At 55.5% G+C, this 15,357-nt stretch overlaps 2 protein-coding genes across 9 annotated transcripts in view; one reads left to right on the top strand and one right to left on the bottom strand.

The window, feature by feature from the left end:
• Positions 1-491: 491 nt before the first annotated feature.
• On the bottom strand, positions 492-8,939 carry GID8 (GID complex subunit 8 homolog). 2 transcript variants are annotated; one of them, XM_042979968.1, is made up of 6 exons: positions 8,621-8,939; positions 8,168-8,307; positions 5,508-5,638; positions 4,282-4,478; positions 3,780-3,977; positions 492-3,007 (listed from the first exon to the last, which is right to left on the bottom strand). In XM_042979968.1, exons 3-6 carry the CDS (start codon positions 5,623-5,625, stop codon positions 2,834-2,836), a joined length of 687 nt encoding a protein of 228 aa, XP_042835902.1. In that variant the 5' UTR covers positions 5,626-5,638; positions 8,168-8,307; positions 8,621-8,939; the 3' UTR covers positions 492-2,833. The 2 variants fall into 2 exon arrangements, with proteins under 2 accessions (XP_042835902.1, XP_042835903.1); XM_042979969.1 differs by having other exon boundaries at positions 8,168-8,364.
• Positions 8,940-8,975: 36 nt separating this feature from the next.
• The window catches only part of DIDO1 (death inducer-obliterator 1), a 50,469-nt gene continuing 44,087 nt past the window's right edge, over positions 8,976-15,357 (top strand). For 5 of the 7 annotated variants that reach the window (XM_042979956.1, XM_042979954.1, XM_042979958.1 and 2 more), the window contains exon 1: positions 15,003-15,071. The gene's annotated coding sequence lies outside the window, so the exon portion shown is untranslated. Of the gene's footprint in view, positions 9,091-15,002; positions 15,072-15,357 lie in introns of those variants that run through there. The other 2 variants (XM_042979957.1, XM_042979961.1) reach the window with 2 other exon arrangements.

Genomic DNA, 15,357 nt, shown 5'->3' on the forward strand with positions numbered 1-15,357 from the left:
CCCACAGGCCTGCAGGGACACGGCAGACCAGGACCAGGGTAACTCCCAAGCAGGTCCCGCTCTGTCCTCCGGAGGACACCGTTGTCCTTAACGTACAACGTGTACGGTTCTTTCTGAAAGCCCTGGTCCCCCCACTCCCCAAAACCAGCATCGTACACAGAGAAATACGGACACCGCGCCACCTTAACAGAAACCGTCCTCAACACATTTCCCCACACGGCTTCTGGATGCATCTTGACTGCGTTGGGGGGGGGAACCACCTCCTTGTCCCCCGAGGCCTCACACATGGGGTCTTCGGTCATGTGTGAGGGAGACTTTCGTGTCAAACCAGGCCTGATGAACGTTTGCCTGTTCTAGAACCTGGAAACCTCCATTCAAATGGCAAAATATATTAGTTGTCATTGGATTTGCGCTAATCCCTACGCTTCGTAAAGATTCCAAACTAGGGTTATTTTTCACACGACTTCCTATCAGGAATGCAGAGTAACCAGAATATTCTCAAATTTTATTTATTTCAAGGCACTTTCCACAAAACATAAAGAGAATAAACTACATAAAACGTTACATTTTCATAAACACAACAGCGAGATCCAAACGAGACGAAGAAAAATCACGTTATACTTAATGTCTGTGGTCTCGAAATGGCTTGATTTAGCGTGCTTGCCGAAGACACAGACCGCCACACGGCGGCCCACGGGAGGCGTCTGCAAAGCCGGGCCCGCCGGAGCCTCCAGGTCCGCCGACAGATGGGACGAGCGTAACCGGGCCTCAGAGGGAAGAGAACAGCAGGGAGTCTGAGAGCGAGTCTCGCCAAAGCCCGGCTCGCACGTCACCCGCTGCCTCGATCGGCGAACAGGGGCCGCCGCCCGCGCGTTCGGGCCGATGGTTCACGGCTCACACCCTGGACTCTGAAGAACGTGTCGGGTTGATTACGTATTAGTCAAGCACGCAAACGATCTCACGTGCGCTAACGAGGAAAGCCAACTGGAAACGTGCTGGACTCTGGTACCCGCCAAGCGCATACGCCGCCTGCTCGTCTCTCCAGCTCCTGCAGCAGGTAATGGTGAACTACCTGAAGATGAAAACCTTTGGCCCTAACTTATCGGCCTCAAGCCTCGGAGGAAACAGCCCTAAAGAAAGGTCACATCTGGAGAGGACTGCTGAGACGGTCTCGGGCGTCGAGGAGAGACCCCCCCCTTCATCCTCACGACACCAAGAGGGCAGCAGGAGGGCGAGGGGGGCAGAGGCCGGAAGAATCCACAATGCACAGTCTTGCCTCTGCATCGGTGACCACCCAAGGCGGTCAAAAACCCACCACCGACCCCAGGCTCCGAGTGGAAGCAGGGAGCAGAGATTAAGCGGGGGACTGGCTGACCGCACGGCACGTGAGGATCGCGCTCAGGTCTGCAGGCGTGTGGGGGACGTGGCCCCAGCGGTCAGAGGCAGACCACCTGACCCACGGGAGCACCCACGAGCCCGCCCAGCCTTGCTGGTCAAGGAAGCCGGCTCCCCGCAGTTCAGCTGCTGTTGGCATCTGCCTCTACGAAGCACCGGGCACCGAACCCCGCCCCGGATCCGCACAGGGAGGACGGAGTCCCCGCACCGGGGGGACGTGCAGAGCCACCCGTGGCTAGGAAGCCCTGCGCCCCCGGGGCACGGTCCCCACCACCTCCTCGAGCCTGCGCCCGCGGGGTCGGCCGGCAGCTCTGTTAACGACCGCCCTACAGGACCAGGGCCGAGCTGCACCTGCAGTGAGTCCACACACACGAGTCCGTGTCCCCGGTCACCAGAGCACCCGCGTCCCAGCGACTGCACTGGCGGCAGGACACGTGGGGACTCACACGCACACTGGCCTGCTGCGGGGCAAGCCCCGCCGCCAAGGCAAGTGTGCACTCCTGGGGGGGGGGGGTTCTCGCTGTCAAGACCCCACTCCTCGGGGTCCACTCCCCAGGGGCACAAGGGCCCTTAGGCCGCAAGCACTAGATGAGGCCATTGCCATCAGTCACTGTCCCGGCACCGAGACATGAGCTCCGAAAGCAAAAGATTTGAGAGGATTAACACTTTTTGGAGGCTGTTGTGGTCATTCTCGAAATCAAAGAGAAACCTTTATTTTCAACAAAACTGCCTACAAGAGAAGGTCCATCGATCCGCTAAGAAAGAGTCTCTCACCACAACCAGCACCAAAATATAGATTTAAAAAATTAAAAAACACACAGCCCCAGCCCTCACTCACACACACACACACACACACACACACACACGCATCTCCCCAGGAGCCATACCACCCAGACCAGAGAAAAACAAACCAAACTCAATACCCTCACACAAAAGAAGTCTTTGAATTAGGATTTACAAATTTATATAGTCTTTCCTATGAAAAAACAAAAAACCAAGGGGTAAGAGAAACCTTCTCCACAAAGGCCTGACGAGTCTTAGCAGATCTGAGAAAACGTATTTTCTGCCTACGAGCTAACAGAAAGCAAAATAATGATCAGTGCTTGTCAGAGGTTTGCGAGGGAGGCCTCCGTTCAACAACGTTCCCGAACTACAGAGTGCTCGGTGGCCGATGCGGCCCGTCCCCGCTGTCAGCGCGCCCACCGCGGTCTGCGCCACACTTCCAAAGACACCGCGTCTCTCACTGCAAGTTTTCCAGCGCTCAGAAGGGCCATTTTTCCCTTTAAAAAAGATGCCGGGTCGGAAAAAAAAAAAAAATCCAGGAAAAGGGAGAAGAAAGAGTTCTCTACTGCGGTAACCTGTCAGTCACAGACAGCTGCTCTGAGTCCGGTCCGGGGTGGGGGTCGGGGGGTGGGGGCGCAGGGGCCACCGGCACAGACTACTTGGGCTCCTCGATCACACCTTTGCTGAGGTCTGTCATTTTGGGATATTTTACTTTCTTCTGGTCCAGCTCATTCTGAGCCCAAAGGAGTAGTTTCAGTAATTTTGCCAGCTTGGGTGTGGACTCACGATTTTCATAATCTAGGACAGCTTGGTTAACTTCACTCCACACCTAGAAAATAAATACGTCGGATAAAAACAACCACACGTGCAGAGTGCCCGCCAGTAGGACCAGTTACAATGTGCATTTACGCTTCTTAAAACCTTCTTACAGGAGAAGACGGTTACTTATTCAAATGAATACGAAGCCCACGACCGGGAGGCCCTCCAGGAGATGTTAAACACACGCTCCTTGTCCAGGAGGAGCTCGCGGCCTGGTCGGTGGGGCTCATACCCGGCCTGGATAGCAGTGACATGCTGTGAGCCAGGCTTGAGGGGACCGGGGAGGAGGAAAGAGCAGGGTGGGGTGACACAAGGTCCACGGGACAAGCCACAGGAGGATCCGCGTGGCGGCGGCCTGGAGAGCGGCCCTCCCTTCCGGCAGGAAAGGGCCACGGGAGTAAAGGGCCGCGTCTGGGGCAGTAATGCACCGTCGTGGGGGCTGGAACCCAGAAGCAGCAGCAAGGAGACAAACAGCTTCACAAGCAAATAGGGGATTTTAAGTAAAACGTGTTTCGGACACCTACTTCTAAGAGTCTCCAAACAAACAAGAAGGAGGTTAAGACGAACGGGAAAGGCTGAGACAGCGAGTCCGAATGCCATGTGTGACGTCACGGTGCTCAGTTCCCAGCTCACACAGGGAAAGGGGACACCGGACGGGAGAATCAGTGCCGTCGTGACTGGGTGTCACGTGCCCAGACACGGCTTCCGTTCGTTCTACAGCTGTGCCTGTTAGAGTCCCGCCCCGAACACCCACCGAGGGAAGGAGGAGCCGTCGGTCTTACCTTCTGCCTCTGCATCATGTGAAGCAGGTCTCCGAATGGAGACTCCTCGGGGTTATCAAAGGCCAGCAGGGCCAGAGTGCGTTCCATCTCCGTCAGGCACTCCCTGCTCTCCTCGCCCTGCTCTGCCAGCTGGGTCTGCGCGAACTCCAGCGCCGCCTCCGTCTCGCGCTGGCGGATCAGCTCTATGAGGTGCTGTTGCTGGGCCGGCAAAGGCAGACAGGCTTACACACCGCGCCCAGACAGGCACACCCGGTGACGCGCTCTGGTCTCTAGCCAAAGGACGTCTTACGTGACAACGTCTAGCAGCCCTGAATTATGACATTAACGCTCCTGAACAAGAAACGGCTTCTGGAATACACGAGACAACGGCTAACCTAAGCCCCTTCCCCACGAAAACTAAAACAACGTTCTGTTAATGCAAATTAGTCGCGTGACTTCTGAAACGAGCACACGTAACCTCATCGAGTGTCCACCAACCAGACGCCTCTCAACTGAAACTCACTTGCAGGTGGAAGTAAAGATACCGGTTTGTGTCCAGGAGCTCCGGATGGAGGCTGTTGATCAGTGCGATAGCCTCCTGGATCTGGCCTTTCAGGATCATCTCACGGATTTTGATCCGCTCGTCAAGTGTTTCCAGATCCACGCTAGGTTCAATCCCAGATTCCATTCGAAACTTCTCTGCTGCTTCCTTAAAGCCCTCTGAAAATGAAAACTATCTTCAGTGCTCAGGAAGCTGGCAAGACACTAACGCAAAGCATTTTTATCCCTAGAAAGCCCATCCACCTCAAACCAATAACCTTCAACGTGACCCGCACCATCTTAAGGACTTGGCATTTACATCTCTGATTTACTAGCCGTGCCCCACACAGAAAGTGAAAACCATGTACGCCACTCCTTCCCATCCCACCCGAGACGCCGTTCACCCCCCAGCCAGGGGCAAGAGTGCACGCCGGGAAGCCCAGTGCACTACGGGCTCCCCCGGGAAGGCTGCGACCCCAGGCAGAGGCTGCCGGCGTGGTTCAGGCACGTCTGCGCACGCCGGCTGCGCCTTCACAGCCTGCAGAGGCCTGACCCTCCTGCCTCCTTGTGAGTGGACAGTTCTCACCAGCGTCTAAGCAGCATGTGTGGCCACCCACCCCCACTACAGGCAGACACTTCCTCAACACCTTCCCAGAGAAGTCTCGGTCAAGACTGATTTGGGGGACGAGGCACTGTGAACAATGGAAAGAGACTCAGACCTTTTTGAAACATCGGTGTTTTCCAATCATGTACAAAATTACCCTCTTCTTTCCCAGTATCAAGGAGGACTATAGTCACAGACCCCTTTTGCTGCTTTCCATCTGCTTCTGCCCTTCCCCCTTTCTCCTCTGAGTTAGGCACACCTTCTAGAAACAGCCCAGTATCATTTCTCAGACTTGCCAAAAGAGATCAATTACTTGGGGTTTAAACGTACTCCAGAACGTTCTTTAGTCACTTGATAAGCTGCAAAAATATTAAAGGTCAAGAAACAGGTTTTTGCTTTAGAGCTCAGATACCTGGCATAACAACCTCACCTCTGGAACAGGTCACCTTTGATACGGCAATTTACAAATTTAGGAAAATTAGCAGTGTGTTTTTATTACACCCAAACACAATTCTACCAAGGAAGTCCAATGTAAAATTCTACGTACACATACAAAAAGGGAGATTTACGTTCAAGAGGTAGCACCCTTATGGCCAGCCTGTTACCTGTGACCAGGTAGTTCATGATGAGGCGGTTCATGTCTGCTCGCTGGACGTGCAAGTTATTGAGTTTTTCCATCCACTCGTCTTTCGTGATTTCATCGGGTTTTTCTGCATAACTCATTCTGACTTATTTTCTACAGGAAAACAGTATTTTAAAAATTAGCGAAGATCACGGGAATGAATTACAGAGAACACGCTCAATGGTCCCTCATAGGGCTGTGTAGTAACAGATGACAGCCAGACTTGTGAGCACAGAGAAACCTACAGGGTCATCAGATACCCATGTTGCACACAGAAACGCTGGGTCTCTACTGTACTTCAATTAAAAAAAAAAGATGTTAAGAATTCCGTTAAGAATCGTAATCATTTCAGAGTGAAGCACGGCGACGCAGCGCGAAGGAATAAGGAGATGGTGGAAAGATACTTTATCTGGAAAACAGCAAATTCAAAGCGCCGGGCACCAAATGCAGATATAGGGATCAGAAAGAAGGCCAGCATATTTAGAAGATAGGATTGGTGCGAGGAAGAGCCCAGAGTCTCAGAATGGACAGGTCAAATCGTGGGGTGGGTCGTACCAAGTAAGGCCTCGCCGGATAAAGGAGGAGTTTAGATCAACCCTCTTCTAAGCATGAAGGGCAACCACGAGGGACATAAGCTAAATATTCTACGCGATGACACACGTGCCCGAGAGAGAAGCCCACGATGAGACATTCACCAGACCTACCAAAATTAAGAAGTCTGACCATACCAAGTATCCACAAAGACATGGAGCTCCCTCCAGCTCTTTGATGCTGCTGTGAGAGCAGACTGGAAACGCAAACAGACCCGGCATTCCCTGCGGGGCGGACCACACGCGCTCCTCACGGCCCGGGGATTCTATCACTAGACTGAGGTCCTCCACACTCACCACCGCACACCCGACACGGACAAGCCTGCTCACAGAAACGGTTTTCAAGATGGCAAAAATCAGGAAGCCACCCACCTGGATGTTCATTCAAAAGCAGCAGGGAACCACAATCCCAGGCCCAAAACCCTTGGGCAGATCCGTTCCAAAAGTTAAAATCTTGCCGACTGTACCCAGAACTACACGGCACGACTTAGCATATGTCACATGACACGCACACTGCAGTCTGGGGTGACACCCCACAATTAAATATGACTTCTTCGGGGAAACGTCTGGGCAGCCACACTGGGTGGAATGGAGATGGAAAAGCTCTCACCGGAGCAGATTTTGCCATCAAATAGGTTAAAAACAAAAAATTTCTGATTGTCAGAGCTATCTGGATTTTAGGATTGCTGAGAAAGGCTTATGATCGCATAACAGAATTTACTAGAACAATTAAAACATGAACACAGCCACAGGGAGGACTCTCAGAAACCAGTTGGACGAATAAAGCAAGACCCAAGCGTAGCAGACAGTTTTACAAAGAACAAAAACAACACAAATCGCGTGATACGTGCTTTAGCAACAAATACAAATTCGGCAAAGCGTTTTCTTGTTTTGAGTAAAGACGTGAAACTCAGGAGGCGGTGACCATGGGAAGGAGGGCAGAGAGGTGCCAGCCCTGGGGGCACCAGTTGGCTCTTAAGATGGCGAGCCCACCACCGTCCTCGTAAGTAATCTATACATCATGGGTACCACTTTACGCCAGACAAGGACATGCTAAATCGCTCCATTAAATTAAAAGATCAAAAAACAAAGGCACCTGGGTGGCTCAGTCGGGTGAGCGTCCAACTCCTGATTTTGGCTCAGGTCATGATCCCAGGATCATGGGATCGAGCCCCAGATTCTGTCTCTTCCTCTGCCCCTCTCCCCTGCTCATACACTCCCAATCTCTAAAATAAAAAAGTAAAATAAAAAAATGTTTTTAAATTAAAGAACAGAGAAAGTGGGGCAGCAAAAGCTGAGCAGGAAAGCCAGCGAGAAGCCATCAAACGAGAGCAGCGGCAGGAGAGTCAGAGACACAGCAGGTGAAGATTCTGTGGGCGCAAGTCAACGGCCGTGCTGCCGGCCCGAACGCAGAGGGATAAAGGACCAGAGCGCTCGAGGCCGGACCGAAGCTTTCAAGCTTGAGACCTTGGAGGACCGGGCCACAAACAAAAAGAAACAGGACAGGTTTGAGGAGTAGAGCAAGTTTGGGCTGACTATCAGACACGCAGATGGAGAAGTCAAGCAGGCACCTGGATTATAGGTCCCCAGCCCAGCGCTGGAAACATTAATTAGGGAGACAGCCACCCAACAAGGGTACCTATCGAAAGCCACGAGTTGGGCAAAGATCGCCCAGGGAGAGAGCACGGGCACAAGACCAAGTCCTTGGGTGCTAGGAGGGTGCCCACACTCAGCACCAGAGGAGGAAGCCGGCCCGGGAGACAAACCAAGAGATGCAATTCCTCCTACAAATGCCCAAGTCCTGTAGCTCCGGGCAGGTGCGTAATTCCCTCAGGCCACTCTGCTGTTCCCAGACAACAACTCCAGGTAACCTGGGACAAACGAGGCCCCTCTCTCTCCATCCCCGTAGTACCCAAAATCACACCAGTACCGCTCCCAGCACGGACAGCGATCTGGGAACAGCAACAACTCCAGAGAAATACTCAACACGCAAACCTCCCAACTCTGAAACCGAGGAACACTTGCTTCCCAAGCAAGCAGTTCGCGTCCTCACCAGCTCAGCTTCTGCTCTGAAGCGGTGGTCATAAAAATCTTTCTCTTTACAGGGACACGAGTGCGGTGCTTCAGGTAATTGCCACTGCTGTAGTTGGCGACCACTTCTGAACCTTGTAGCCTTCGCTCGAAAGGCGCTCCCTTTAAGAATAAACACCGAATTACAGCGCCCGAGCGCTGTGGGGTCAGGACTCTGCTCTGGCCAGGAGAAAAGGGGCAGTTGACAGTGCAAATCCACAAGGCCCCCGTTCTGCCACCTGCTCAGACCTTCGACCCCGTAGGGCCCCCAGCCCGCTCCCGACCCCCGCCCCGGCCCCCTCTGGCCTCTCCCGCCGAGCCCTACCCCGGCCCCCTGCTCGGCCTCCACCCCGCCCCCGCCCAGCCCCACCCCGGCCCGCCGCGCTCCCGCGGGGAAGCTCGGCCCGGCCGCCTGGGTCCGCCGCGGCCATCTTACCGTGCGGATCCCGCCTCCCGCGCAGCGCGGTCTCCACGGCCGCTCGGGGGGGCGGAGGGCGGCCGAGCCGGGAGGGCGGTGAGGCGCCGGGGATGGGTGGCGGAGGCGGGAGCCGCGGCCGAGGCGGGGGCGGGGAACGGGAGGGCAGACGCACGGACGGCCGCCCCTTCAGGCACCTCCCGCGAGATCGCGAGAGCGCAGGCTCGCCAGCCTGTAACCAATCAAGCGCTCCCGCGAGGGGGCGGAACGCGGCGGCTGCCCGGAAGCGCGAGACTCCAGCTTCCGTCCTTGCGCAGAACTCTTCTCGCGGCGCGCTCGCTCTACGGGTTGGCGCGAGAGTCAAAAGGCGTCGGCCGACTCTGGGCAAGATGGCCGCCGTCGAGGTGTCGTTGCGGGGGAACTTCGCGCAGGGATGGCGACGTCTAGACTGAGTCGGAGGCGAAGGTCCCAGCTCCCTTTCCGTCATTTGTGTGAGCTCGGAGGGCAGGGGGCGGGGGGCAGGCGCCAGTGCTCCGCGCCGCCCCGAGGCGGGGGTCCCTCCGCACTCGGCGCCTGCCTTCGCACGGGCCCGGGAGGAGCCGCCCGAGCGCGACCCGGCGGGAGCGCTTCGTTCCGTCGGTTGAGGAGGGCCCCGGGGGTTACCGAGCGCGCTTTCGCTTGCCGCCTGCGGGGGCAAAGGAACCGGGCCCGCCCGGCGGTCCACTGGCCGCGCGAGGTGGGGCCAGGGCTGCGGGCGCGCGTGCAGCGACAGCGACGGCGGCGGCGGGGACACGCGGAGGCGCGCGTGTGCTCGTTCTGTGCCTGCTCGCGGGCCGCGTCCGAGCAGGGTCTCCTTTTCCCGCTGTGGGAAAGCAAGGTTAAGAGATCTCTGCGGCTTCGGGAAGGAAATGGAGGGGGCAGCCCCTTGCTCCGTCCCATGAAATCCGACGTCTTCCTGAATTAGAGCTCAGGGTTGGATGGTTTCGTGCGGTTGCTCAAAAGTGAGCTGAAGAGCGCGGGGGTGCTGTCGGACTTCTCGCCGAGAGGAAGTCCCATAGGTTTCACAGGGATGACTGGTTACGGGTAGTTTCCAATCCAGTGTGCTGAGTCTGCAGGTACAAAGTTTTGACACGAATCCGTTCAAATCGCACAGAGAGTACACGTTCGTGAGGACGTCTTTTGCAGCTACTTAAGTCTGCGTACGATTCTAGGTGTCAACTTCACCGTGTGCGAAGGGGTGCGGATTTTTAGAATTCTTTCCAGAGGCACACAAGCAAACACTTGAATGCTAGTGCCCTAGGGAGATAGGATATTCCAGGCCACAGAGGCTTCAGCTGCGCCTTCCGGGGGCCACAGGTTAATGGCCCGTGTCCCCAGCGGCCAACCCGTTACCGAGTCCTGCAAATGTCACCTCCTTATTTCTGTCTAGACGCTGGCTGCTTTTTATTGTCCCCAGCCTCTCTGCTGCTGGGATTGCCCCTCCCAGGGGTCCCACCAGTTTTTAATGAAGCGCACGCAGCAGGCAGGGTGGTCTCTCCTTGTGCCCGTTCTCTTCACACCTTTCAGAGACCCCCAGGTGCCTGTGCAAAGTGAGCAGGGCCAAAAGCCTCGTGGCCCTCGCTCCTCCTGTCTCTACTGCAGCCGTCCTCCCGTTGGAGCTTCTCCACCGGCTGCTTCTCTTAGCGCTGGGTTCGCAAGCTGGGCCACGTGGACAACACTTCTCCAGGCTGACTCCTCAGAAGGGGACGGCCTTCCCGGAACAAAGCCGAATGTAGCCTGTCTCCTTTAGGCTCACGTCTCACATCCTAAACCATGCGTTTGTCGCATTTAGCACACCATTTTCTGTCGCTGATGCTTGATGATGTGTCCCAGTTCAGCACACGTGTGAACTTTTCAAGAGCTGAAACATGCAGGAGTGGGGGCTCCGTAGCTATTTGTTGAGAATGTTGAAGGAGTGAATGACGAATGACCACTTTAAGTACAAGCAGCCTCGGCAGAAGTGGACGGAGGGAGTGTCATGGGGCAGGGAATGTCCGCAGCCCTCCGTGATCGAGTTCATGGATTGACAGGACAGGAAGACGGAGAAAGGCACTTCTGTAGCCTGGTTGATGAGGTTAACGGTGGGGGCACCAGGTGAGGAAGAGCCATCCTGACAACTCGTGGGCTGGAAGGAGGGGGGGGCGGGGAGATGGCGAGCTCCGTGTCGGCCTTGTCGGGTGTGAGGTGCCTTGACCGGGACCAGGGGGTCAGTAGGCTCTCCGGAAGCCGGGGGGTGGGGAGCTTTAGAAGATGGATGGGCAGTATCGAGTGCAGCAGGGCCGTCCAGCGTGACATTCACCAAAAACTGTTCACTTGACAGTTGTGGGTGACAGGGCAGCGAGCTCAGTGACATGGCGGGAATGGACAGCGGTAGGTGGCGGTGAGGTGGGAGGTGAGCAGGGTGAAGGGAAGACAGTTGTGGTTTAACACCTCAGAAGCGGCAGATGTGGAGAGCAAGGAGCACGTTAAACTCTAAAGCCACAGGACTTGGTAGCTGAAGGGGGGGGGGGCGTGTCAGGGAGAATCCAGGCTTCTGGCTTGTGCTTTTGGGTTTATAGGGTGGGACCATCACTGAGTCGGGACACCAGGGAAGGGCCTGGTTGGAGGAGAGACTCCCAAGTCATGAGCTCGTTTTGCATGCCTTAGGCTTTGGTGTGCATTTGAGGCATCAAGTGGAGATGACGGAACTAGTGGGAGGATGGACCCGCTACAGGCCGAGGTAAAGGTCAGCGCAGCCAGGTGTGCGTGAGATCCCCTGTAGAGCGCACGGTTAGGGGCAGCCGGGGCCACCCTGAAGACACATGCCGCAAGGAGTCTGGGGGAGAGCAGTAGGGAGGTGCACCGCTTTGGCCACCGCCTGGGGCAGTGACCAGGTTGACAGGAAGGAGGTGGGTCTGTGGAAGGGGGAGCCGCCCGAGCTTCCATGGTTCCCCCAAGCGTGGGTGGAGAGTTTCATTTTATTAGATTAGCAGCTCTTTACAGAGACGCGTGAAAAGTTTATTAGTCTTAAAGAGCATGAAAGAGTTTTCAGAAAGGAAAAGTATTTGGGGGAATAAAATACACAGTGCTTCCTCTACTCAAATCCTAGACTGTTCAATAACCAGGACAGCAGCCGTGTTTTACAGGTGTTTTTGTCTTATTCTCAAAACCCAAAAGCATAAAACCAAGGCCCTGCTTTGAAGGAGATTTGGCAAAGACAAACCCGGCTCATCAGGATAGTGCGCGGTTGTCGCTGCTGAGTCCCCACAACAACCACGCAGGCAGCCCCGAGAGGTCAGCTCCCGAGCTCCAGCTTTTCCCGGTGCTTTAAGTTTCTTTCCAAAGATATGGAAGAGTAAGGAAGGATTTTATCATCGTTTAGTGGTGCCGCACGTACTCGGGTGCCGCGCGCGCATCTCAGCCGAAAGTTCTAGGACCGGTGGAAGCGTGCCTCTCGGCGCGTTTGGTATGGCCCCGCCCTCCCTCCTGGCCCAGGTGTATCTCCCTTCCCAGACTCTGTACCATTAAGTCGGAAAGCATTGCTTCTGAGTTTCTTCGGGTGGGTGAAAGCAAGAGTAGTTATTTCCTGATCCTTTAGCCCCTGCTGAGAGCCTAGAGAGCGCGGGCAGCACAGGTGGGGTGGGGGGCCCACGCCCTGCAGCTGCAGACCAGCAGACACAGGCAGCACGCCTGAGTGACAGTCACTTAATCCACCGGGATTTCCTAGGGAATTCATACAGCATTTCATACGAACTTGTACGCTAAGACTTGGCTGGTGAAGAATTTGATAGACCTGTGTTGGCTTGGGATTCCACCTTTTTTTTAATTAAAAGTAGATAATGCACTCACACGGACACACATAAACGCATACAGCCTGTGTATGTGTGTAGTTATATCTGTATATGCTCTGAGGATTTTTTTTTCTTTTTGTCTAAGCCCAGAGATTTTTTCCAATGGATATCCACGCTTTTCCTTTCTTAGAACGCACTTGGAAATTTTTGGTTTTTGCTTTCTTGACTTTAAAATTCTCTTACATTTATTCTTTAAGGCTTTGCTTTCTGTTGGAACGAGAGGGACTTCTGTCTGACAGACTCCCGAGATGTTTCATTTCTCTGCACAACCATGAAAGGCAACACCCTTGGCCTCCCACCTTCTGTAGACAGATTTGGGAGATGTTATTTCTCCTTGGATTTCTAAATTTTAGAAGCAGTTGGTTCCAATTGCAACTCAAAAATAGTTCTGGTATTGAGCAGGTAATTTATGTGTATTGGTTTTGTTGAAGTTCGGAATAAAGCTCTGGGAATCCTTTTGAAATCACGGATGGCTTGGCCTCTGTTACTCGCGTTGGTATTTCCTTCCAGTGCTCTTTCTCACCTTCACTGTTTGAGTTTTGTGGGCCGTGCAAGAGGATGAGTTAATTCCAACAATGTTTCTGCTCTGGACAAATCCAGAAAGCCCCTGTCAGACCTGAGTTCAAACAGTCGCTTTGGCTTTCCAAGTACTTGTTCATTTTGGAAACAAATCTCATAAATTTCATCCTGTACATTGTAGCTGCAACTCTCCTGAGGCCCCACAGGCCAGGGGTGATGGCAGGAGACTGGCACCCTGCCCTAGGACTTGCTTGTCGGGGTGACCTTCCTCCTCACACTCACCAGCGGGCTCAGACTCAGTAAAGGTCTTGGGCTTGTTCCTCCCCACTTTCTCTGCTACATACTTTGTGTTATGATTAGCCTATGAAGCTCACGGAGTCACAACTGCTTTTCTGTCAAAATCTGTGACAGGCACTACTTTGTCTGGCTTTTTTTATTGCGTGGATTCATTTAGAAACTTAAGAGATGAAAGCAACCAGAAAGGAAATACAGCTCTCATGCCTCACAGATTAAAATACGGATTTCTTCTGAAGTCAACTTTATTTTCCACTGAATCCGCAGGGCGACATCTCAGAGTAACAGGAACCATTGTGAAAGCTAGGAGTAATGAGCATCGTTCTGCACGAATAGAAAACGTTGTATTCCCTCTCATTGGGATCACAAAGCCAGGGCTTTACTATAGCAGAGGAGATAGAATATGTCTACTTGTTCTCTGGCTGAGGATCTCTGGACAAGGGTAGAAGAACTGAGGAGAACACATCTAGACCAGTGCCCTGTCTTGTACCCAGTTCTCTGCCGTGATTGACATACTGTCCTAAACCCTCATCCTGTGCCTTCCGTCCCTGCAAGCACCCACCCGCGTGGCACCTGGGAGTTACTACGATCTCCCTTTGCAGAGAGACATTGCTGCTGGGTTTGTTTCATTTAAGGCTCCTCCACTAAAAAGGCTGAGCGGGGTTCCCCCATTCCAACTCCTGGCTGGGGAGGCCTCCTGTGGTCTTCCCCCTTTACAGACACCCTGCCCAAGATCACACTGCTTGTGCCACCTGGTTTCGCCTCCCAACCGTCTGCTCTCTAAACTCCCCACTCCACCTATCTGGGGGCAAACTTGAAGACGGTCACGATGGAAGAGTGGAGAGCCCATCCCTGCAGGATTCCATGAAGGTGGTCCTAATGGAATCCCACCAGCAGAAAACACTGCGTTGTATTCCTTGGGAGAAAATCCAGAGTCCGGCTCTGAAACTAGCAGGTCTTGTCATCTTTAGAAATAGATGTTGATTGAAAAGCGCATCTGACCCCAACCCGTGGTTCTCACGCATGGAAGCGTCAGGGATGCGCCTGTGGGGTTCGCTGTGTGCGGCTCTACTGCACACAGGGCACCATTCCGCCTTTTGACCCGGGCTGAAACCAAAGCCAAGGGGTTCCTGCTTCTAAAGAACGTGGGAGCGGGGGGGCTGTAGAGACACGTACGTAATGGGGGCAGAGGCCCTCAGCCACGGAGTTCTACCCCCGGGGCCAGTGTTCGGTGTCCATAGCGCCCCGAGGGTGCCGGCGCTTCCCCTCTGCGGTATGTTTGTGGAGCATCCGGGGACTGGCCGGTGCTGGGGTGTCCCTGCTCGGCTCGGAGTGAAGAAGATCCGGATGGAGGGCTGCGCACCTGCCAGACCCCTTTGCCTTTCTGGACCCGGACGCCTCACCGCTCCTTGCCGCCCCTGCGGGCAGATGTGCCCGAGCTGAGCGTGCCGGTGGCGGCGGGGGCCGGCTTGCTGTACAAACTTGAGGGCGCGGCTGCTCCTTTATCCTCGTCCCCGCCTCCTCGCCGCAAAGCCAGCCTGGGGCTCCGCGGCCCGGGGGCCCCGCCGAATGCGGCCGGCGCCTGCGGCCCTCGGACTCGGGGAGCCGCGGCGCAAGGCGCAGGCGCGCACGCGGGGCGGGGCCTCCTCCCTCCGCGCGGGGGCGCTGCTCCGGACGCGGCCGGCCCCTCTAGCCCCGCGCCTCGGTTCCCGGCGCCGACCCCGCCCTCCCGCCCACTCCGCCGAGCTCCGAGGAAATGGCTGCGGGACCCCAGAGGCCTGCGACCCGCGGTGAGTGGCATCCCGGCCGCCGGGCAGACGGGCCGGCCGCCGCGGGGCCGCACTCGGGGGCGGCGGCGGGGCGGGAGCCCGGCCCTCCGACGGCCGCGGCGGCCGCGCCGGCCCTCGCTGCGCTCCCGCCGAGGAGAGAAGATGGCGGCCGCCGCGGGGATGGCGGGAGGGAGGGGAGGAGGGGGCGGCTGAGGGGGGAGAGGGGAGGCGAGGTGCGGGAGAGGGAGCGGAGACGGGGGACAGTGGAGGGGGAGGGCGGCTGGGGGAGAGCGGCGGGGGGCAGGGG

Source organism: Panthera tigris, chromosome A3 (genome assembly GCF_018350195.1).
Source record: "Panthera tigris isolate Pti1 chromosome A3, P.tigris_Pti1_mat1.1, whole genome shotgun sequence".
In the NCBI taxonomy this organism is placed as follows: domain Eukaryota; kingdom Metazoa; phylum Chordata; class Mammalia; order Carnivora; family Felidae; genus Panthera; species Panthera tigris.